General features: G+C 37.1%; 1 protein-coding gene across 1 annotated transcript; it reads left to right on the top strand.

Moving 5' to 3' along the window:
• Window positions 1-1,091: 1,091 nt before the first annotated feature.
• On the top strand, window positions 1,092-19,241 carry DIRAS2 (DIRAS family GTPase 2). The gene is made up of 2 exons (XM_030567862.1): window positions 1,092-1,447; window positions 15,748-19,241. Exon 2 carries the CDS (start codon window positions 15,789-15,791, stop codon window positions 16,386-16,388), a length of 600 nt encoding a protein of 199 aa, XP_030423722.1. The 5' UTR covers window positions 1,092-1,447; window positions 15,748-15,788; the 3' UTR covers window positions 16,389-19,241.
• The last annotated feature ends 6,499 nt before the right edge of the window (window positions 19,242-25,740 follow it).

Genomic DNA, 25,740 nt, shown 5'->3' with positions numbered 1-25,740 from the left:
ACCAGCTAGTGCAGCCACAGTATGTTTACCTCTTGCCCCCTTCAGCAGGCATGCAAGGCTTGAAAACTAAACACCTGCAGACCCATTGTGAGGGGCAGACACAGCACAGAAAGGCTGCTCCAGTGTACTTAGCACCACCTGCAGCCTGCAGAACCAGTGTTCCACAGCCGCACATTCACAGGCATCATTCATTGGAGGGATGGGCACAAGGCCAGCTCTTAAAATACTTCACACACTTACATATCACAAGCTCTGAATGAAGGGTTGGGGATAGAATATACTGGTGCTCCAAGCCCTGCCGCTGGGTTATGGAGAGATTCGTACCCCCTAAACTGCACAGACAGCCTGCTTTTTAGTGGCTTTTGCAATGGGTCCTGGGATTTGGCCCTGAACAAAAAGCTCTTCTGAATGCTAAAATGGGCATTTTATTAGTATAGAAGTGAAAGAGAGTGATAGCCTGTAGATCAGATTTTCACAACTAATCATGAAGATTTACCAGTGCAGGCCTAAAATCTATTCATTCATTTTAATATGGTGACTATTCATAAAGAAAAATGAAACTATTTAACTCTTCCCCCAAAAATCATAATAACAAACAAGCAAAAAACCTCACTTGCTTCAGGTGAGTGGAATTTTGAGTTCATTAGACCAAAAAGTGATTTTGGTTCATTTACAATAAATTATTTTATTGCATTTTTCCAATAAAGCTTTGCCATAAGTGTCCAGTTCCTCACCTGATGTAGATCAGCACAGCTCACGTGACCTGAATTGTGCTACACTGATTTACACCAGCTGAGGACAAGTCCAAGCATAGCATGGTGAGCTTTATAAAGCTAAAAGGAAAGTGCTTGCTCCATATTTAGCTACTTAGAGACAGGGAGGTGTTTGTGCACACATGAATACATACAGTTTTAAAATGACAGAATACTAAATGTTTGGAGGAACTAAAATAATGAAATGCAAGACTAATTGTACAAATAACATTGCAGTTGGTAAAGTGACCAGAAAATTCCAGCCCTTGAAAACATATATATGTTCCACAGTTACTCAGTAGGTGGCACTTAAAAGCTTAGATGAGCTTTGCAGTCGCCATTTAGGTACCAGCAGCAGCTGAAGCTGAAGTCAGTTCATCTCTGAGAGCAGAGAATGTGTGTGTGTCTGGAGGGAGATAGCAACCAAGTCAACAAAAGCATTAACCACGTCCCAGGCACCCAGAGAGAGAGAGACTAGACTAGGACCAGAACAGCAAGAGCACAGGCAGCAGAACAAGGATCAGACAGCAACAACCAACAAGACACAAGAGAGAAGCAGCCAGCTGAGTTACAGCTCCTTTATTTAAAAACAGACAGCTTTCTCTCGGAGAAAACCCACAACAGAAAGGCTGTACTACTGGTACTATGACAGGCAAAAACTGAAGAGCATTTGACGGAGTTGTGTTCCTTCTCAGGTAACCTTCTTAAATCATTTTTCTACTCAGCATTGTATAAGAAACATTAGCTATGTATTAACAGTAGGTGAATTTTTTTTTCTTAGCCAAATCCAGCAGTCCTTCCTCAGGCAAAAGTCCCACTGAAGTCAATGGGAATTTTGCATGAGTGAAGATTGCAAGATTTTGTCCTAACTGTATGTCTCATGCAAATGACATGTTATGTTATAAGTAATGGTTGGGGAAAAAAGACCAGAGCTGGTGACAAGAGTACTGGCCATCTGTGGAAAAATATTTCTTAGTGTACTGGGATATCAGTAACAGCTTTGTAACAACATTTGAAAAAGATTTTCTTTCAGATATGATGGGCTAAATTCTGCCCTCATTTACACTTATTCAACCCATTGGTTAAAAAGATATTGATGAAGACATTTATCCATATATAAAGGAAACGAGGAGGGGGAAATGTTGAGTATGAATCAAATAATAAAAAGATTTTCTCTTTTTCTAAAGTAATAGAACTAAATTTTAGACAACTCGTGAGTATTCCTCTTGCAGGCTGACTCTTTTTATTTTTACTCAAAAGCTCACTTTAGTCTTATTGCTGTTTTCTCTGTAAAATGTGGGCTGTTGTATATGCTGAAGTACACAATCACAATGGTGTGAAAGGTCAGGACAGAGCAACAAGACTTAAGTAATATTCTTAAAAGTATTTTTTAAACACACGCACACGCACAAATTATATGAAGTAAATATTTATTTGCCTATATATATATATACACAAAATATATATATAGTCCATGTATGCACACTGCACACACACACACACACACACACACAGATATCACTATAAATGAAACTTTTATGGTTGATCTTTATGGCTACCTTTGCCAGAGTTTACAGATTGCACTGAATCAAAAGTATTTATAGATCCTACAGTTCGTAGATTTGGGTCAACTGGCTATTTTGGTGTTTCGTCACTGATTGATGATTTTTTCTGGGGTGTAGGGAACTGCCACCCAGGATTCCAGTTACATTTACTGCATTTTATTAGTCAGTCCTTGGGGACTGACAGGTGTGTCATTGCTAAGGATTGTTAAATGAGTGACACCACAAGATTCCATCCTATCTCCCATTGCATGTGGTCATTTCTAACCACAGAATTTCAGTGGTTCAGCTGTAAATCTATTGCCCTATAGAATCCTAAAGTCTGGAAAAACATTTGAATGATACATCCAGCTATTTTCGTCCTCAACCCTAGGAAGACAGAAGTCTTACTGTTCAGTAGATGTTGTTGATAGCAGGAGGTCTCTTCTTTGTGTCTCTATTTGTGTAGGCGTGTGGCCACAAAGATTAAGAACCTTGGTATCACTTTTAATCACGTCCTCTGCATTGAAAGCCAAGAACCGAAGTGATTTTCACCCAGCTTTGCTGCACTTTTGTTTATTCCAAGTTGGTCTAATAGCAGAAATGCATGCCTTTGTGACCCTGAAGCTCAGCCACTGTAATAATCTCTTCAAAGAAAGACCTCTTAAAGATGCACCAGCATTTGGCATTTGTTCTGTAGCATGACTGCTCACCAGTTTGAGCTACCATGATTATATTACACCTCACCTGTATTCTTTTCATTTCTATTCTTTAAAGTAGTGGATTCAAATATGAATTGGTACTCCTTGTTTTTAAAGCTTTTGCTGCTATTGGCTCTGGCTATACATTCAAGACCAGTCTGCTCATTGAGCTTTGTGTGACAAAAATTTGTGCTCAGACACATCTGACCCTTTGAAGGTCCCACCATTGTGTCCAAAGCTAGCAGATGATCACAATTTTGTTGTGGTATGATGTGGAATGCATTCCCCACTGAAGTCTCTTTCGTTTTCCTCCCAGCACCCTTTTAAAAAGCACCTCACTATTTTCTTGTTCAAATGTGATTTTACTATGATCATTTGAGGGTCTCTATTTATTCGCTCCCCACCAGTTTATTTTTAACAAGATCCTTCATTGTGTGTGTTTATAATTCAAAAGGGGCATCATTTTATTATACTGTATTTGTTGTATTTTGCTGTGCATCTCCAAGAATGTTTTTGCATTAGGGGCAAAACTTCTAAAATCAATGTACACATTTGTGCACTTCACCCCCAATTTGCATATGTGCATCACAGCATTTACACGCTTCAGTCGGAACTGCACTCACATCAGAAGATTTGGTCCAATAGTTTACTGCCTTTACCGTATATTGACATGCTATTCGGTTCTCCAGATTTTTTTCTTTTAATACTTTTCATGGTGCTTTAATCAAGCAAGCATCAATGTTACAGACTAGATCCATGAGGAAAAACAACCACTGTGCATTTCTGAAGGCTGTTACATGATGTTAGAAATGTGGACTTTTTCCCCCCTCCCTCTTTCTTTTTAAACACACATTCTAGTAAAAGGCACCTTGTCCACAGCAAAATGTCACCTTTTAAAAAACAAATTCAGTCTATTTGGTTATCTTCAGTTTCAGTTTAGCAAGAAAAAAAATGGGATCAGCAAACAGTTGTTTTCTGGGGTTATATCAAAGTTTCACATGGAACTAGGGACCAATTAAATTATGTTACTCTAATTACTGGAAAGACAGCAAATAAGAACTTCCAGGTGAGAACATGTCTTTAAATCTAAATTGAACCTTGACCTATTTTCTGTTTGAGATTATTAAAAAAAATCCAAACAATAATCCCTTTCCCAGATCTTGTACAACGCTTGAATAGGATGTAAAGAAAAAGAGAAGAGCAAAATTCATCAGCACCTTAAAATGAGGAAGAAGAGACTTATACTAGTGACATGAAGACTCTAATTTTCCTCTCACACAATGAAAATCATCAGCAGCTCCTCTGGAGCAAATGAATGTAACATCAGAGGAAAACTGATGTAACAGAGATCAATCTCCCAGATTTCCTAAGGGGTGGGAGTGCTGCCAAACCCTGAAGCAGTGAAATGCTGCCTACCTAATAGTGATTGCAGCTAATGGGATAGTTTCTGGTTGAGACTGGATCAGTGGCACTGAAATGCTTGCATCCTTTTGTATTCCTGCTTTAAGATGGCTGTGCAGCAAGGCAACAGCATGCAAAAGGCAAATCCATTTCTGGGTTGTACAAGGTGCTTCCATTTAATGTCCAGTAACTCTGACTTAAAATTCAATGTCATGCACAGCTGAGATATAAATAAAATAAAATAAAATAATGTAGTTGTATCTTTTTCTTCTCCAAGCAAGTCTAACTAGGTTTTTATCTTATTTGAAAAAATCGGTAATTTCCACAATCAAATATCAGCTACAGCTGATAACTGAAATATTGCTATATTAAAAATAAGCCCCGATGGAGAAAGATGGTCTCCTTAAAATCTGCCAAATTTCTTTAACTAAACATTGAAAACTTCAACAGAAAATGACTGGGAAAATATTTTTTTATATATAAGTATGTTTGATTGTATTTAATTTACTTATTTATATTTACTTCTCATTTAGTCTTAATGATACTGTTTTGCTCTTAATTCATGCGTCTTCTTTCTTGTAACATTGGCTGAAATGAGAAAAAATATAATGAAACATACATATACAGTATTTACCTGAAACACAGAGAAACTACTCAAAGTTTAAACTAACAAACAGGGTTTTATTATTCTTTTATTTTTAGTAAACAAAAAGTTTTCAGTCTTCTGAAATTCAAGAGATGCCAAAAGGAAGAGTTGTGGGTTTTGAAAATAAATGTTGAAAGTGTTTACTTTAAAGTAAAGAAAAATATAAACTTATAAAACAAATTCAACTTTGCCTGTTCACTCCTGCAGTCTGGCAGAGAATAGATTTATATGAACAATTAGAAACCCCTTCAGAAACTCATTATTGCTATACAACAGTCCACAAACTATACCCAGATCTTATATTAAATCCTTATTTTACAAACCGCTTCAAAATGTAGTTTAAATCACTGCATTGATTGTTTAGTAAAGGGGTTTTATCTTGTGAAATTCAGATATTAAGACAATAGGCCAGGTTCCAATACTTTATTACACAGATAGTATAGTTGACTTTAATGGGACTATTCTGGAGTAAGGTTCTATTCAACATGAGTAAAGGTATCAGAATCTGGCCAAGTGTTCATGATAGTCATCACTATCTTCCTAGCAATAGAAGAAAAAATTTGTTATAGTTTTTCATAAGAATGAGCCAAATCCTGTAGTCCTATCTCTAACTATTCTGCTTCCATTGAAGATTTGGACCAATAGCTTTTTGTCATAACAGTAAAATTAAGCTATTCAAGACTAAAGGACTGTGCAGTTAGAATAAATAAAACTTTTGTAGTTTTTCTGTTATTCCCTCTAAGGAAAAGAAAGTAGTCTGAAGTATGTATATATCTTTTATATTTTTATATATATATATTTATATAAAACAGTAAATAGTTGCTAAGTCTTGTGATTTTATCATGAGTTTCACAATTTGGTGTTTATCTCACACTAGTCAATTTGTCTAAATGCAGAAAAGTTATACATACTCATAAGTGTTTGCAGGATCAGGGCCTAAAATCTAATCTTGCAGTCCTTACTCTGACTGAATAAAGATTGTAGGATTTGACAGACTGGCATATAATAAATAAATTTAACAGCATTGTATTTGATTTTGTAAGGGCTAAATCCTGTTCACTTACCTCAACTTCAGTTTAATTGGAACTACTCCTGAGAGAAAGGCAAGCAGGATTTGGCCCTAAGTGTTTAAAGAACGAAAGTGCTGATTCAGCATGGTACTTAAATGTATGTGTAACTTTAAGAATAGGAGTAATTCCACTAAATCAATAGGACTTCTCATGTGGTTAAAGTGAAGCCTGAGTTTAACTACCTTGCTAATTCAGAACCAAAACTATTAAAGATCTTTTTTTTTTTAAATGTACCAGCTTCAGAAACTAAAAATTAACATGGGGGTTTGTTAAACAGATATTTGACTGGTACTCATTATTCTGGATAATATTAGTTTGCCTTTTGGTTTTGTCATTTTATGAAATCCATTCATATTTACATATGCATTTCTCTAGTGCTCAATCCTCCAATGCACAGTGCACTCTGGTCACAATCTAACAAAGCACTTAAACATGTCCTTATCTTTAAGTCTCATGCTCATAATATGGATATCATCTTTGACTTGGACCTCTCTCTTGGTCCTTACATCCAGACTGTGTCTATATCTTGCCAATTCTTTCAGGATAAGATCTCTAAGATATGGCCTTTACTATCCATCCACACAGCTAAAACTCTTGTCTAGGCTATAATCATCTTGAGTTTCAATTACTGATATATGTTTCTCTTTGGCCTTGACAAACATTATCTTGCTCCACTCCCATTCATCCAGAATGTTGGAGCAAAAATCATTTTCCTACCCTGTTGCTTTGACCATGTCAGCCCTCGTTGAATCCCTCCATTCGCTCCCTTTTCTCTATCACATCAACCAAAAGCTGCTTGTCTTCACTTTCAAGACGCTGTATGGCCTCACCCCAATCATCTCTGATTCACCATCAAGATGTTGACTCCTACCTCTGGTCAGCCCACAAGGCCAGCCTCTATTGCCCACTTTCAAACAATCACCTTCATATTTTCTCTCACACTACACCTCATGCTTAGGAGGTGCTCCCCATAAACATCCATAAATCTACCTCATTATCCTCCCTCCCAACTCTCCTTAAAACTCTCCTCTGCCTTAATGCCTATAAAAAATTGCCAACAAATAGGCTGCTGGTATGCTGAGACCACAGACTATTATGCTGACCAATATCATCTTTGTTTCCTTGTATTTCCATCTCTCTCCATTTGTTGTCTCTTTTCTTACACTTAGATTGTAAGCTCTTTGGGGAAGGGACTGTCTTTTCGTTCTGTGGTTTTACAGCTCCTAACACAGTGAGGTCCTGGTTCATGACTGCGGCGCCTAGGTGCTATGTAATACAAGTAACAGCAATAACCATAAATGACATTGTCCTGGGTTATTAACTAGTCCAGATTTTATTATTACAACAATATCAATTTTTTCATTTTACTGAGGGATCACACCCAGAAAATGTCTTCTGTACAATACTTCATAGGTGTTCAAACAATTTTAAAGACACTAATTTGGAATATTATTTAAACCTTTTTTTAATCATACAGGTGCAAACTTTTTTTTCTACACAACTAAACTAACCTCAGGAGAAATGTCATGAATTAGAATTGGTTGTTCTGTGGATATTTTAACCTTGAAAAACATAGAAATTAATGACTGCTCATTGAAAACATGCCAGTTACTTTGCAAAATCAGAGCATAGCTTCTGTAATCAATGAATGATATAGCTGCTGGGATCTGCCTCCTTTAAATGCTCATTTGTCTTTGAGACAGCAGTGTAGGACTCCTGTTCCTAAAAAACATACTTTCAATATTAAAGTCACTGTTTTATTTGCAAATTTTGGGACAGATTCTTCATTACAGAATTACCTCTGTATTTTGCATTGTGGATGAAATCCGCTATAAAGCCAGTGTATCCAGCCTGAAAAGATCATCCCAGTTCAAGAGACATGCTCTGGTGGCTTTATTCTCTCCCCTTTCTTGCTGGTATCAGAGCAAGGAAGATGGGTGGTAACTGAACAAGAGTATGTGCGGCCACTCCAATTCATAGGTTTTATTTAAAGCGATTATGCTCATCTAGTCCAATCTCCTGCAAAATACATATATTTCTACCTGTGGTTGTGACCCCATAGGCCTGTCATCAGCCCTTTGGCTGCTCTAATTTAATACAGGAGGACCAATGCCACATAAATCAGTAAAGTTCACAAGTGAGCTTTAAGCAACTTTTGTACCCCCTTCCTTTCAATTTGCATTGTGTGCAGTTCAGAACATAGGTAAGCCTTCTGAGTAGTTTGAGTTTGTGCATCTTATAAAATATGTGGAGTAGAAGACATCACTTATTCTCAAAAACTAAGCAAAAATTATTGAAGAGAGCATCCCAGACAGAAAATGGAATGTTTGGGCCCAGAGCCTTATCATTTTGATTTCCCTGTATAGAAACTAGTGCTGTGCACTGTGAAACCAGATTATTCTACTACCACCTGACTGGATTCACACACAAGCCAGTTAGTCAATTTGATTGTGACTACCTTTCATCATGAAACCTAACAAACCCTAATCCTGCTTTTGCTCATGGTCCCTGAACAAAAGGTCTACAAACCTCCACCCAATCAGTGATCCAGTTAATAACTCCCTTCCTCATCCCACACACTTGGTATTTTTCCAGTGACTACTTCAAAGCAATTCTAAACCCAAATTAATGATGATCTTTCCAGTGTCCAATAATAGAACACCATTCGCTCAACATGACCCAGCATATTCAGAAATAACCACATAATTTTTAATTGCTGCACCCAATGACCTAGACAAAAATCACTGATTTTCTTTTTAATTATATTTTTTTCACTCTCAACAGCTTTTTTGCTACATGCATGCCCTATACCCAGTATTCAGGAGCAATGTTCAATCAGACTAAGTGATAGCTCTGATTTCACAAAGTACTAGTAAGCACATACTTACCTCCATATCTATGCAGAAAAGCACTTTTGCAATTGTTTAAATGCTTTGGTGACCTGGGACCTAAATCACTTGAACAGACTCTCTGTTTATTTATAGAACCTCAATACTTTGTGGGCACCAACCATCTGACCATTACCCCCTCTCCATGATACACCAACAAGAATAACAAAGGCTATTAAATTCTGGGACACACAAAGAAGATTTGGTATTAGTTGATCAAACAACATGCCCATTATTCTTAAAGATAATAATGTAGAATTCTCTAGCTTTAATTTAGCTGAACACTAAAACTCCTATGTATTTTCCATAGCCCACTGAAAAATACATAGGAATGCCTGCATAAACAAATGTGCTTGGGAGGTCTCCTATCACTTTTTAAAAGACAAATGAACAAATATTGACCAATGGCAAAACTCTAAAGCCTAATGCATTTTTTAAAGATACTAATCCACCCATTCCCAGGGTGCCTAACCACATGCTCCTTCCACCCAAACATCAGCACTGCTGCAGTGGTTATCCCAATCATGCGTTAATATATCTCAAAAGAATGTAATTACTCAAGCTGGAATTGGTGAGAACATAGGGGTTGACAACTGTACTTATGAAAAGTACCAGAGGATCTTTAATGACCAGGGTTTTTTTTTTACATCTGATCTGAAAGATGACATCTCTAAAAATTGTGCCCCTCTCACCATGCTGTCATTCTCTACTGGCTCAAAGGACACCTAACAAGTCACCGGTTCCTTTTCCTGCTGCATCTAGAGGTTTTCAGTCCTCTTGCTGATCCTGCTTACTAGCTTGTGAGATCTGACAGCATAAGGTAGAATAGCTGCAGGCAAAGAGAATGCACAGCAATACTGTTAAGAGGTTCCTGGAATATATTTCATTCTAAATTCTATATTGCACAGCAGGCATTAAGAAAACCCAGAGAAATCACAGGTCAATTGGCTTAATGATTTTTTTGCACCACTTAAATGATCTGATCAAAGCACAATCATACCATAGCTTTGAAGTCCCTCTTCACATCACCACATGAAGGATTTTGTTACACTTAATGTCAGACACCAGGAAATTCCCCTCCCTTACTATAAAGAAGGTTAGCTCCAAAACAGTTCAAATACATACAAAACCTACACTTTGCAAAGGTATATTAATAATAAATAAAAGAGACTTTTTTAAAGACCTTAACATCCGTTGTCCAATAGCATCCTGGAGAGCATGGAGTTGCCATCATGGAGAAAAACTTTAAATCAATATATGGATTAACAAAAAACAATTATAAAAACAAGGCCATTTGCCACAGTAACTAATCAAAGCAGGAGCTGAATATGACAAAACACTCAGACAACAATTTTGTTTTCTGTTTTTTCAGGCAAACTGAATGTATGAGAGAATTTTAATTACTTTCATTAGGTCTTGCACTCTACACACCATGTTTCAACCTGATGTGACTTTGCTAGTAGCTTTGTATTGTACTTAAATGCTCTGAAGAAAGACAGAAGTTATTTTGAGTTAATATTTTCTCCTGGCTGAGTTTCTGTTCTAACATACAACTACATTGCCATGAGCACTGTGAAGATATTCTTTCTGCTGATAAAAATGGCATGAACAATCCCTCTGCCAGACCCTCAGCTGGTATGAATTGGCAGTGGAGTGGTGGTTTGACTTCAATGGTGCTATGATGATTTTAAATCTACTGAGGATTAGGCTCCATATATTTACAAAACATTTTTTTATTCACCACTAGAATTAAAGATGCTTTTGACAGGCACGGAATCTTTGGGTTACAAGAAAAAACCAACTATTTTCATTTTCCCTTTAAGAGTGTTGTGTTTCCACCTGGAGCAACATTTTTAAAAAATTCACTGTTTTGTCATGAAAACGGGCAGAAAAATATCATTTTTGTCATGGAAATTTTTGTTCACTGATAAATATGGTCAATTTTTGCCTGTTTAACAACCAAATGGTCATGAAAACCTCTGCTTATGACTGCTCACAAGTGAGGTCCACTTTAAGATCGTTTTGGCCATTTGCTGTATCTTTTCTTTACCTTTCTGTATTAACCTGTCAGCTAGACTTTTTTTCTAAGGGATATTAATGCAGCAAAAAGACACTATCCAGATATGGCTACATTAAAATAATAAATGTACAGTTAGGTTCAATTAAGCATACAATTACGTGCACAAATATGTAGATCTATTTTCACTAGCACGATAAAGGCCACACTCTTCAGATCCACCCATATGTTTGTGCTCCAAGGTAGGTGTTTAGTTTTGTTTAGATTCTTAGGCACTAAAAAGGAGTCAGTAGTATCTTTGCCTTCATTGACTATGGGATGACTCATGTGAGTGCAGACTACAGAACAGGAGAAGCCAATAAGAATTCCATTTGCAGAGTGCTTGCAGAATCTGGTTACTTATTTACATCCACTGAAGTGCCCAGGGCAGGTGCAAGGATGTTTTGCGCCCTAGGCGAAACTTCCACCTTGCACCCTGCCCCCTGCTGCGGCCCCACCCTGAGGCGCCATCCCCACGGCAGCTCCCCCTCTCTGACCTGAGGCCCCTCCCTTGTGACAGCTCCCCGCCCTCCGCCCTGAGGCACCCCCCACTGCCCCAGCTCACCCCTGCTCCAAGCACGAGCACCCCAAGCATGCCTTCGCTGCTTCACTTCTCCCACCTCCCAGGCTTGCGGCGCCTAAGCTGATTGGCGCCGCAAGCTTCTCACTCCCCAATCTCCACCCTGAGGCACCTCTCACTGCCCCAGCTCACCCCTGCTCCACACACGAGCACAAGCATCCCGAGCATGCCTTCACTGCTTCACTTCTCCTGCCCCCTCCCCAAGCATGGAGAGGGGGTAATGGTCAGATGGTTGGTGCCCACAAAGTATTGAGGTTCTATAAATAAACAGTCCTACCACTGAGGCAAAATTTCTCTATCTTCTTTAGTCTCCATCTAGATCAGAAAGACTATGAAAGCAAAGTTATTCACTAAGCACACCTTTTATATAATTCCATCTCTAAAATTCTATTTGGAAACTGATGAATAGGGCTAAACTCATTATGACAAGATGGAAGTGAATTAATCACTGTACTAGAAGTTTATGGTTGCCTAGGACCCAGTGATCATCACCTGATTACATTCAATATGGGCAAACAGAGGACACTTCCAACCAGTAACACACACATTTTATATAGTATACACACACAGATAGCTCCAAAAGGGCTAATTTCCCAAAGCTGAGGAAAAATATGAGAAAAACTGATTAGGAGGAAAACATTAATGAACATTGAAAACAGGAGTTCTAACTGGCCCCAAATCCACAATTCCACAATCAAGAAAGAAGACAACATTGACTGAAAGCCCACCCTGGTTCAGTGGAAATGTGAAGGCAGTAATTAGAAATCAAAAAAGCAATATATAATACACAGAAAAACGGGAAATGAATAGCAATCAATGTAAATGAGAAGTTATGAAGTATAGCTAATTTGATAAAATAAGATGAAAACATAGAATCATGGGACTGGAAGGGACTTTGAGAGCTTATCTAGTCCAGTCTCCTGCACTCCAGGCAGGACTAAGTATTATCTAGACCATCCCTGACAGGTGTTTGTCTAACCTGCTCTTAAAAATCTCCAGTGCTGAAGATTCCACAATTTTCTTGGCAATTTATTCCAGTGCTTAAGCACCCTGACAGTTAGGAAGATTTTCCTAATGTCCAACCTAAACCTCCCTTGCTGCAATTGAAGCCCATTGCTTCTTGTCCTATCCTCAGCAGTTAAGAATAATAATTTTTCTCTGTCCTCCTTGTAACAACCTTTTATGTATTTGAAAACTGTTGTGTCCCCTCTCAATCTTCTCTTTTCCAAACTAAACAAACCCAATTTTTTTTTATCAGGGAAAAATCTATAGCTAAGAGGAGTAAGAACATAAGGAGATTTTTAAAGTATATTAGGAACACAAGAAATCTTAGAAATAGTATAGGTCCATTACTAAATGGATATTGTATAACTGTTAATAATGATCCAGACACAGAAGAAGTGTCCGATAAATATTTCTGTTCTGTATTTGGAAAGCAGGAGGAGGATAATGTGCTTGGATCACATTTGTACTTTCCAGTCTATTAGTAACCAAGGAGGATGTTAAATGACAACATCTACTAAGGATAAACATTTTAAAAATCAGCAGACCCAGATAATTTGCACCTCAGAGTCCTAAAAGAACTGGCTGAGGAGGTCTCTGGCCCACGGATGTTAATTTTTAATAAAATACATGGGGAAATACCAGAGGACTGGAAGTGTGCTATCATTTTGCCACTATTAAAAAAGGGAAAACAAGGTGGCTTGAATCCCTAAAGGCTTGTTAGTCTAACATCAGTGGAAGAGCTGATGCGGGATTTTGACTAATAAAGAATTAAAGGAGAGGAATATAATTAATACCAGTCAACCTGGTTTTATAGAAATGGGTCTTTTCAAACAAACGTGTTTTCATTCTTTGATATTACAAATTTGGTAAATAAAGGTAATTGTGTAGATGTAATAAACAGACTTTCTTAATACATTTGACTTAGGATCACACAACATTCTGATTTAAAAATTGGAACAATAAAATATCAATAAAGCACCTGTTAAATGGATTAAGAACTGGATAGCGGACAGATATCAGAAAAATAGTTGCCAATAGAGAATCATCATCAAATGGGGGTGAAGGTTCTAGTGTTCCAGAGGGACTGTAATAGGCTCAGTGATCTAGGAACAAAGAATGCAGGCCAGATCTACAAAATGGGGGACTGTATCTAGGAAGGTTGTGACTCTGAAAAGGAGTTATGGATCAGAGTGGGCAAGCAATTCAACATGAGCTCCCAATGCAATGCTGTGGCAAACAGGGCTAATGCAATCTTTTGATATATAAACAAGGGAGTAGAGAGTAGGAATAGGGAGGTGATTTTACCTCTGTGTGTGAAGTTGGTGAGACCAATACTAGAATACTGGGGATACCAGAACAGCATATATTTTTTAAAATGATGTTGAAAAATTGGAGAGGGTGAAAAAAACTAAAACATGATTTGAGAGCTGGAAAAAGTACCTGACAGTGAGAGGCTTAAGGCACTCCATCTGTTTAGTTTATCAGAGAGAAGACTGAGAGGTGACTTGTTTACAGTGTGTAAGTACTTTTAAGGGAGAAAATACCAAGTACCAAAAGAGCTCTTCAATTTTTTGATCAAAGGGATAACAAAAACCAATGATGGTAACTGAAGCCTGACATTCAAATTGGAAATAAGGAGCAAATTCTCCATCTCTTGATGTCTTAGAGGCATGCCTTTCTGGATTATATGCTTTAGTCAAACAAGTTATTGGGCTCTTCACAGAGGTAACTGGGTGACATTTAATGGCCTTTAATACACAGGATGTCAGACTACACGATCTAAGGGTCCCTTTCTGGCCTTAAACTCAATTAAACTATGAACTAGATTTCCTTTCTTCTTTGCTTCCTCTTTTAAGGTCCAAATTGTCAGCCCTTATGCCTGCATAAGTCTCACTGAAATGCAGAGATGTTTTGTATCATTCATGGCCTGACAAACACCCATTGAAGTGAATGGGAATTTTTCCATTTTTTATAAATGAGTACTGTGTCAGTTCCAAAGTCAGCAAGATTTAGCCCTTAGATAAACCCCTGATTATAGCCAAACTTTCTCTAATTCTGGAACTACCTTAGTTAACAGAACCTTGGATACCTCTTTACACATGGAATACATTATTATTATTATTATTATTATTATTATTATTATTATTATTATTATTATTATTATGACCAGATTCATAGTTAATTGCTTAGGGAGAGATTTTTGGTGACAGGTAATCTTGCTGAACCTGCTGAACTTCAAGGTTGACAGAGAAATTACTACCAAGTATACCGTGCATTATCCTCCCTTTGATAGATTTCACAATATAATTCTTTTCCAAGTTCTATGAAGATGCAGAAATCTCTTTTCTGGTAAATGTAGACAAATATTAGCATGCAAAAATTACAATGTGCAATAAAAAATATCAGAATAAAAAACTAGAGTTTCCCTCTTGAATTATAAATGAGCATGCTCATTTAGGAAATAAAACAATATTTTTGAGATAAAACCAAAGTGGTGAAAACCCCCAAAGACAGACTATGAAACACTTAGTGCTACCAATGAAATATTAGCACTTATCCATTAGTTTTAAGTTTTGCTTCTGAAAGGTATGAATTGTACAACACTGGAAACAAATTCTCTATCCACAGAAGAGGTATAGCATGGGCAGAAGGATAAGTTCGCACACACTGATCTCCCCATCAATATGTTTCAACAATGACCTGAACTATGTCTTCTATGGGTGAGAGTGTAGCTCCATCTCCATAGCCAATTCAATCTCTTGGTAGACAGACTGTCAACAAGGATGTCAAATGGATGGGTATTTTTTGGGCCATGTACATTTTCCCACTAGTAACTGGACTTAAAGTTATGCATTCAATTTACAAAGGCCACCAGTTAAGCACAAAATAGCAGTCATTTTCATCCATTATCAACCTGCAGTGAGTTGGAATCTAGAAACTGTGTTGAGATGAATTGCTCTATAACCCATGATCAGTCCTTTTGAGTCATTATGTATTATTAATATGCCATTACTTCAGTCATTTTCTCATGTCTCTTACCATAGACGTTATAAAGCATCTTCCCCATGAAAAGCTGTATTAATATTTTGTTACATTTTCCTTCCTAGGTTTTTTCCCCCCTAGCTGAGCATTACATACAGTGAAAAGCATGCCTGAGCAAAGCAATGATTACAGGGTGGTGGTGTTTGGAGCTGGAGGAGTTGGCAAAAGTTCCTTGGTCTTGAGGTTCGTGAAAGGCACTTTCAAAGAGAGCTACATTCCTACCATTGAAGATACCTACAGGCAGGTGATCAGCTGTGATAAGAGCATATGCACTTTGCAGATTACCGATACTACAGGGAGCCATCAGTTTCCAGCCATGCAGCGTCTGTCTATTTCCAAAGGACATGCTTTCATTTTGGTTTTTTCAATCACTAGCCGACAGTCCTTGGAGGAACTCAAACCCATCTATGAACAAATCTGTCAGATTAAAGGGGATGTGGAAAGCATTCCAATTATGCTAGTGGGGAATAAAAGTGATGAAAACCAAAACCGAGAGGTGGAGAGCAGTGATGGAGAAGCCATGGCCAAGAAGTGGAAGTGTGCCTTTATGGAGACTTCTGCCAAGTTGAACCACAATGTGAAAGAGCTGTTCCAAGAGTTGCTAAACCTAGAGAAACGCAGGACTGTAAGTTTACAAATTGATGGTAAAAAAAGCAAACAGCAGAAAAGGAAAGAGAAGCTGAAAGGCAAATGTGTGGTCATGTGAAAATTGCACTGTTATGAAGCAACCATGTAGTCTCATAGAACACAACGTGAAACCTATAGACAATGAGGAACCATGTGAAACCCTATTTATTAGTAGCTGTTATGAAAGAAATACAATAGATTTTTTTAAAAGAGGAGTTTGTGGTTTGCTATGAAAAAAACCTCCCAAAAACTCAAATCATAGTTAGAAAATAAAACCAAGAATGAAAAAAGTAGGAAAGGATTTCTAATTTTAAAGCAAATAGAAGAAAACAAATTAATTCCTTATTATCACTATGGAAGGATTGGATGCCAATTACTTATGCTGTTTGCATATAACTGTAATGGAAGGTGATGTATCTACATAATGCAGATTTAGAAGAGAAAGAAATGCCAGTGAAGAAATCTAGAATGTATAAATGCATGTTGGATAACTTATCATAGCTTTCAAGGACACTGGAGATAACACAAATATTTTTCCTTACAAGTCTTGGTGCTGACTGTTCAGGGTTGGAGGGTGTGGAGAAGAAGATAACCCTGGAGCTACCAATTTATGAACTATTGTACATTTGGGGGAAATAAAGGGGTTATGTGGCTAAATGTGATATTGATTCTCTCCTCTTACCGTATTATGTCCCTCCTTAGTATTATGCTGATAAGCAGTGTTTGAACTGAAGGGTGGGGAGGGAGGAAAATCTCCTCGGGTCAGCTGGAGATCCTCCTCTCTGGACCCAGCTAAACCATCATTTCCAGGGATGGCTTGTACCTCTGGCCCCAAGATATTTCCAAAGAGCAAATACTTGCCTTTGGAGCATGACAGTTTATATCATACGGTGTGCAGATACAGAAACATTTTCCCCCAGGGAGACATACTCTGGACTCCCTCTACAAAGGCCTCTGTGGAAATTATTCAGTTCAAACATTGCTGATAAGAGCACAATATGACTGGTAAATGAACAGATTGTCTATGAAGTTGCAGGCAGGTGTGTGAGAGACAGAGGAGAATGATTTTGCTCATATTGCCAGATTTGCCAAATCAAACTTCTGTATAATTACTGCATCTGAATTAGAATTTTGCCTGCATCTTATGATAAACATACAGTAAACAATTAGATTTATTGCCTTTAAATTGGCAAAAGGAGGTTATATTTATTATTTAAATTTGTGGTCTGAACAACTGAGACTATTCAGGGAACCATATCTGGCAGTTTTTACTTAGAGAAAACTTTTATTGGCCCCGTCTCTAGTGGGATTAATAGAAGACTTGCCTAGGTAAAGACGACAGGATTTGGCACATTAACAGTTCAGTCAAAAAGTGAGTTACAATGCAATACTAGGTTCACAATAGAGAAAACAGGTTAAGACCTTATTTATTTATTTATTTATTTATTTATTTATATAAGAGAAACTGCTTTTTTGCAGTCCAAGATGGAGAAAAAGTGTATTTAATGTGAGTTATTTTGAAATCTCTCCAAAGTTTTTTTTTAATACACAACATGAATGATTTGCTCTATATCCTACCAACTAACAGCAAAACAAAGACAAAAAAAGCACATTAACTTTTTTAAAGGATATGAAATTGTATATTCTACAGTTTGCACCTTTCTGCTTTAAAACAAAAAGTGTTCACTATATTTTTCGCAAATGTGTATGTCAAAAGCATATTATTGGAAAATGCAGTCAGATACTAGGAAAATTAGCATGCATGTTACATAATAAATGTCTTATAAGAGCAGTTTAAATGCAGTATTCACTTTAGAAATAATTACCTTGTTGTTCTTAAAGTGATTTATTGTTTACCTTCCAACTTCCAAATAGAAATGCAACCGCTTACTGGATAGCATGAGTAGAAACAGATTGTAGCAGGCTATCTGCCAGCACTGCTTTTCTCAAAGAGAGAACTTAACTGTTGTAATTCTCTCTAGGCAAAATCTTAGCTCCACTAAAGTCAATGGCAAAACTCTCACCGACTTTAGTGGGGCCAGGATTTCACCCTCTGATTTAATTGCAACAGATCTAGAGAATTGTAACTCTGCTGCTAATTCCGAGCTCTCGGAGCTACTGAGCCAGTTTTTCTTTTTAATCCTTAAAATAATCACATATGACTGAATAAGGGAAAGAAATGAGAAAACTGGAGTGAGTATAACAGGCTTAGACTCTTCCTTCACCTTTTCATATTAACATTAAAATGAAATTCAGGTTTCTCTAGTCAATTGACCATCTTAAACAATTCCTAAACATATAAAGGATTCTGGGATTGTTTTATATTGCTGAGTGGATTGTTTTATATTGCTGAGTGGATTCTCTCTCAGACAGGCTATTGAAAAAAACAACAGTATTTGAAGAACAGTGATGTGATGCATTTATCAGTGGTATATTTAGTGGAAATTACATAGATGTTTACTATGTTTGTAAGCCAATAGTTTAAGTGGTTAAAGATTCTCATCTTCCTAATTTTGGACTTCATTAACAAAAATGGAAAATAAAAGAATGACTATGTTTAAGAAATATTGTTGCAGCCAGCAACAAATTAAAAAATGGGCCATAGACAGAGCTCAACTGTGTGGTAACTGAACTCCAGTTGATGCTATTAGACATTGTGAATATGTGTCAAAGGCACTATTGTGTCTGAGAACATTTTCTGGCATGCTACATTTATATGACAACTGTATAGAAACAAACTAAAAAATCACCTTAAAGACAAAGAGCCTTATTACAATATTACTTACTTGCTTTTACTTTGATGAAGTTATTCATCAAAGGATATGACTATATTAATATTATTGGACCAAATACCATCCTTGACTTCAGTGGCGAACAGAGGGCTGGTCTACACTAGGGGAGGGGATCGATCTAAGATACAAAACTTCAGCTATGTGAATAACGTAGCTGAAGTCGAAGTATCTTAGATTGAATTACCTACCATCCTCACGGCGCGGCATCAACGTCCACAGCTCCCGCTGTCGACTCTGCTACCGCTGCTCGCTCTGGTGGAGTTCTGGAATCGACAGGAGCGTGTTCGGGAATCGATATATCGCGTCTAGATGAGATGCGATATATCGATCCCCAAGAAATGGATTGCTAACCGCTGATACGGCGGGTAGTGAAGACGTAGCCAGAGATTAGCAGTTCTGCAGTGAGAGTAGAAATAAAACAAGTAAAACCTGTTTCTGTTAGGCTTAAGGATCATTTCCTTTGATTCCCAGTTGATTCCTCTCCAACAATATTATAAGCCATGATTTAGTTCATGCACTTGCATGTATTAAAGCATAGTATAGTATAGAAGCAATATTATTCATGGACCACTGACTCTAAAATAACATATTTTATAACCTTGCATTGCCATTACAGTTTATAATACTAGAATTTTCATATCTGTGAGTTGGTCAAAAATATTTGTTTTGCTATTACTGAAACAGATGTTCTTTTTCTTTATAAAACAACCAAAAAAATAATAGGGGAAATAAAGAGAAAATAGCTTTGTTATATTTTCTGTTTTCCTTTGTAATGTGATTCCAATATACAGAAGCTCTCTGAAAATGTACATAAACAACAGAGCATATTGAATGCAGTATTGTAACTTTGTTGGTCCTGGGATATTAGAGAGATAAGGTGGGTGAGTAATATCTTTGATTGGACAAATTTCTGTTGGTGAGAACGATAAGCTTTCGAGCTTATACAGAGCTCTTCTTCAGGTTTGGGAAATATAACCCAGCTATATACAAGGTGAAAAAGATTATTTAGCATAAGTAGCAAAGATACATTTCAAGGGACCCCTTCAAGGTAAAATGGCCCCTTAGCACTCCTCCAGTGTTAGGTAAGAAAGAAAAAAAGCTGTGGGAGTGGGGGCGGAAGGTTAGGTAGGTTATAGATTGTTGTAATAAGCCATGAAGGCAGTGTCTCTACTTAGTCTGTGATTTTTGGTATCCAGCAAAGTTATAAATTTAAACTCCCAGGCTCATCTTTTGAAGGAGTTGTGCAGATTTCCTTTGAGGATGAGACTGAGAGGTCAGATATACAGTGATCGCTTTGTGAAAAGTGTTCACTCACAGTTGCTATGGTGTTTTTGTCTTTTATCATTTTTCTATGTGAGTTCATTCTACAGCATAGTGATTGTCTTGTTTCACCCACATAGTTGTTATTAGGGCACTTAGTGCACTGGATGAGGTACACCACATATTGTGATAAGTATTTGTAGGACCCATGGATCTTGAAAGGTGTGTTGTGGAGAGTGTTGATCATCGTAACAGTGGATAGCTGTCTACAGGTTTTGCTTAGGTTCTATTAGGTTCTGGTGCTGCTTTGAGTTGGTATGTCCTGGTCTGCAGGGAGCTTACTTCTGATAATGAGTTTGGAGAGGTTGCAGGGTTTTTTGAAGGCCAGAAGAGTGGGTTCAGGAAAGATTTCTTTCAGGATGTGATCCCCATTGACTATGGATTGTAACTGTCTGATGATACTTCATATGGATTCCAGTGTGAGGTGGTAGGTGACAACTAGAGTTGTACAGTAGGAGGGGGTTTATTGCTTATTACAGCAATCTATAACCCATTTTAACTCTCCCCCCTCCTTCCCATATGACTGGAGAGATTAATGGGCCACTTCACCTTGAATGATCCCTTTAAATGTGTGTTGTTTACTTATGCCATCTTGTATTTAGCTTTGACACTCTGAGTACCTTTCCCAGACCTGAAGAAGAGCTCTGTGTAATCTCAAATACTTGTCTATCACTCCAACAGAAGCTGGTCCAATAAGACCCACCCTGAGCATATTCAAGACCTGTAAGACCTATAGTGAATTTCAGAACCGTGAAAACATGATATGGACAAGTCAACTATTCACAAAGCATGAATTTTATATATGTATGTGAGATATTAAGATATATAGTTATCATCCAAATGTATTTATTGCCATTTCATTGTCTAATATATTTTATTCAAAACTACCAATATAAAGTCATTTGAACTACAAGTTTCTATGTTTCCAGTGATGTTCTGAATATAAGCCAGACAAAATAAAGTTTTAAATTACAAATACATGCTTGGAAAACAGCCTTCTTTATTAACTTTAATAGATTTGGTTCATTCATAGTTTGAATGAATTTTTCTTGAGAATGGGCAGTGCAAAATTCCCTGATGCAAAATTGATTTATACAAATATTTGGCAATTTCCCCAAATTTGTAGCTGTACAAATCAGACTTCTGGAAAATGTCTGAATAAGGGCTACTATTCTATGTGCATTAGGTGCCAATGACCATGTGACTGCTCTCTTACTTCCCTCCCTGTTCTCTTCCCATGTCCTAAACACCCTCTGCCTCTGGTATTTGCTCCAAAGTTTTCCTTCTTACAATGACAGATCTATAATTTCTAAGCAACTAACTTCCTACATATAGCCCAATCAGGTTGTGTGGACTTCAATGAGCCACTCTCCAGGTCATCTAAAAGCAGAGCAATTCTGGAAACTTTTTTACATTCAATCATCTCGTAAGGCTCTCCTGCATAATATCAGTCATATGTCCAGTGACTGTGTGCAATTTTGAGACATATAATATGGATGCTACTATTACTCCTCCAGTCTTATGTAATGGTACTCCTCCACCTGTGCCAAGAAACGTGGCATGGCAAAGAAAATATAACCACATCACTTTTTAGTGGCATGAATTACAGTACAGTGCATTTGCAGCATTTTCTTATTTTATTTATTAGAGTAATATGCTTGCTTTGAAGTCCAACACTTAAGTTACCTCATGAGAGATATTTATTATTTAAATATGAATTTTGTTTGTTACAAGGTTCATTAGTACACAAAAGACAAAAGGATTAAAGTGTAGGTGTCAATTTTAAAACAGTAAACAAAAATGCACGGCTGATGTGTTATTCAAGTGCTGAGTTTTGAAGGTGAAAAAATCACACCACTGTGAATTAATTTTGAAAGGAAGCTAAAATGATTTTATCCTTAGGAAAGGATCATCCCTAAAATTCTTACTTATTAATGTCTGCTTCTGATAACACCCACAATGTGGTAGGCTTGTTCCACAGTGTTTCCATGCGCAACCATATTTCATATACCTGCCAATCTCTCATTTCTGTCACCATTTACCACTCTAATTTCCTGTCAAACCGTATACTCCTTGTGTGAGTACACACTGCTCCAGGATGGATAACATCCAATTTAAAAAAATCAATTTTAAAATTTCAATTAAATACAAGTTTCAGAGTGGTAGTCATGTTAGTCTGTATCAGCAAAAAGAATGAGGAGTACTTGTGGCACCTTGGAGACTAACACATTTATTAGATCACAAGCTTTCATGGGCTAAAACTGACTTCACTGGATGCATGCAGTGGAAAAATACAGTAGGAAGATATATATACACAGAGAACATGAAAAAATGGGTGTTGCCATACTAACTATAACAAGAGTAATTAGTTAAGGTGGGCTATAATCAGCAGGAGAAAAAAAAACTTTTGTAGTGATTATCAGGATGGCCCATTTCCAACAGTTGACAAGAAGGTCTGAGTAACAGTAGGGGGAAAATTTGCATGGGGAAATAGGTTTTATTTTGTGTAATGACCCATCCACTCCCAGTCTTTATTCAAGCCTAATTTAATGGTCTCCAGTTTGCAAATTAATTCCAATTTTGCAGTTTCTCATTGGAGTCTGTTTTTGAAGTTTTTTTGTTGGAGTATTGCAACTTTGAAGTCTCTAGTGATCAGGGAGGTTGAAGTGTTCTTCAACTAGTTTTTGAATGTTAAAATTCTTGATGTCTGATTTGTGTCCATTTATTCTTTTGCATACTGTCTGGTTGGTCTCTAAGGTGCCACAAGTACTCCTTGTTCTAATGAAATACAAGTTCATTTAAAAATATTTAAAATTAAATTTGGAATTTCCAACTTATGTTAAGGGCTAAATGTATTATTATTTAAATTAAATATAAAATAATAAGCAAGCAGTACATGTTTCCTGCCACTTTTTAAAGAAAGTCAAACCATTGAATTTGTAAAAGTCACTGGCTAATCGCCTGGAACCAGAGTTTTTGAAGAATGACACCAGATTTTAATAGCAGTATCCTCTTCTGCGGAAGCAGAGAAAATATTTTCTTCATTTCATTTGATTCAACTAAGTCAGTTCTCTGACTGGCTCAAGTTAAGAAACTTATTGGAGTTGAAAAAACAAGAAAGCTTATTTCCTCTTCCAATCTATGACTAACAACTGAATATGAGAGGATGAGATCTACTAGTTCTAAAATCTTGAATGACATGCTGACCAGGAACAAGCAGTTCAATTCATTAACTACAGTTAATACTTCCTTTGTAAATTAGTTAGCTTTAAATACCAAATATGTTTTGCTAAACTTTTTTCCTTATGTATTAGGCACATTTATAGTAATTTTATTTAACAACTTTAAAATGCTGGTTTGCGCATTTCTAATTGATTCTGAATTTCCGTCCAAACAGATCTTGACCCAATCACAAGTAAAACATTAATGACCATCTATACAAGAGTCACCATTTTCTAACCACAAAAAAATGTAAACATTAAGAATCTGATAAATGTGAGTTAAGCTATATAATTGCTTAAATAAATGTGTGTAGATGTAATGTCTCCTTCTGGTTAGCAAAGGGCAGCACCAAATTTAGGATAAAGGCAAAATCAACATTTTAAATCATTACCAACCAATGAGAAGCAACCTCTTTTTAGGAAAACACTAAAAATACAAATACAAAACACGTTAAAATCAATTATTTAAATGAAGATTTCCGGCTTGTTGATTTAAATCGTGATCAAAATTGATGACTTAAATTGCTTTGTTTTAAATCAATTCACCATGCTCTATCCTCATTGCAAACAGCATGAACATTTATATTTAAATGTCTCACGTAATTAATTGCTGTCATAACTGTATCCCACTGACATTCCATATACATAAGCATGCTATTTTCTAATCTAAGTGCATTTATTTAATACATAATTTTCTATTTTTTCTTGTCACTATCTATCATTCTTAACATTAGGTATTTATCAGCATCTCCTTATTAGCTATGTATCTATCCAATCCATCAACACAATATCTAAATGGCAAGCTTTAAGGGTGCAGCCAGATATCTATACTAGCCTGTGTACAAAGGGTTTCTGAAAGATCACCATGCCCCTGCTGTATTAAGTGTTTGCACTGGTCCGTCACTGCATATAATGAACAAATGAAGAACTCATAGTAGAAGTGGAAGTAAAAAGATTTCTTGTCTTCCAGTAAGATAGATTTACGCCTCATTCAGATGCTGCAGAACAGGTCTAATACGCCCCTCCCCAGCACAGCTTTCGCCTCACCAGCTGGCACTTCACAGAATGAAAGATTAGAGAAAACTGCTACACAAAAAATTCCAAATAATTTTCACAGTTTGACTGGAAAAAACTGGATGTCAGGAACTGGAGGTGCCATTTGAGTGCAGAGGATGTGGCAAATATTCTTGTCCATACATAGGAGGATCTGGAGGAGAGGGGCTTCCTCTACAGATGATCCGCAGCTAGATTATCCTGAGAAAGACTACAGAATCATATCACAGTACCATTCACTAACACAATGCATGAGCTCCAGCTGCACCTGCTCTTCCTATCTCTAGCTTTTACATGAGCTCCTAAGTACCATCACAGCTCAGCATTTTCCTACCCTTTAAAGCACCCCAGCCAGCACTATAATTAGAATGACAGAAGCAGCACAGGCAACCTGCAAGTTTTTTGTCACCATTACTGGCCACCACTGTCGCTTTCCTTCCTCATTTGGTGCAATGTCTGCTGCTAGTCAACTAAAGTGACATTTTCAACGGCATTTAAGTATATAGGTGCCTAGTTCAGTGGTGCTTAACATGCTTAGGGTTTTTTGTAAATCGTACTACGGCATCTTTTAAAATCTAGCCCCTAGTAGCCCTCTGCTTTCTAACCACCAGGCCCATAATATGACAGGGACTTGGGTAGCAGTAAAAGGATACAAATAAATAAGTAGAAAAGGTCAATGGCCTCAGTTAAAGATTTTTACTTACAATGACTATTTCCTCAGGAAGCACTGAGAACAGATCAAGATGCTGACTTTATTTTCAAGGGGGAGGGGGGAATCAATAGTCAGTCATCAGACCAAACTGCACTAATGTTTGCTGATGATAAGAACATGACATCATATGTGCTATAAGTAAGAGGAAGCGTTATTTACTCAGGGAGTTATAGTCAGCATACAAAAAATGATTACAAAAGGGGACTGTAAGCCATTGCACATGCACAAAAACCATGCTCTCCAGCCACAGGATTTAGTCCTTTTCTTTCAGGAAGAAGTTGGTGGGCTAGTTACTTCATTCTCACCACTCAGCTGATTTACTTGTTGTCTTTT

Source organism: Gopherus evgoodei, chromosome 6 (assembly GCF_007399415.2).
Source record: "Gopherus evgoodei ecotype Sinaloan lineage chromosome 6, rGopEvg1_v1.p, whole genome shotgun sequence".
NCBI lineage: Eukaryota > Metazoa > Chordata > Testudines > Testudinidae > Gopherus > Gopherus evgoodei.
The sequence above is the reverse complement of the archived record's forward strand: the minus strand, read 5'-3'. Positions and strand labels throughout refer to the sequence as shown.

Excerpts from the sequence above, each read along its gene's own strand:
- DIRAS2 (XM_030567862.1), top strand. The coding sequence starts at position 15,789 with ATGCCTGAGCAAAGCAATGATTACAGGGTGGTGGTGTTTGGAGCTGGA.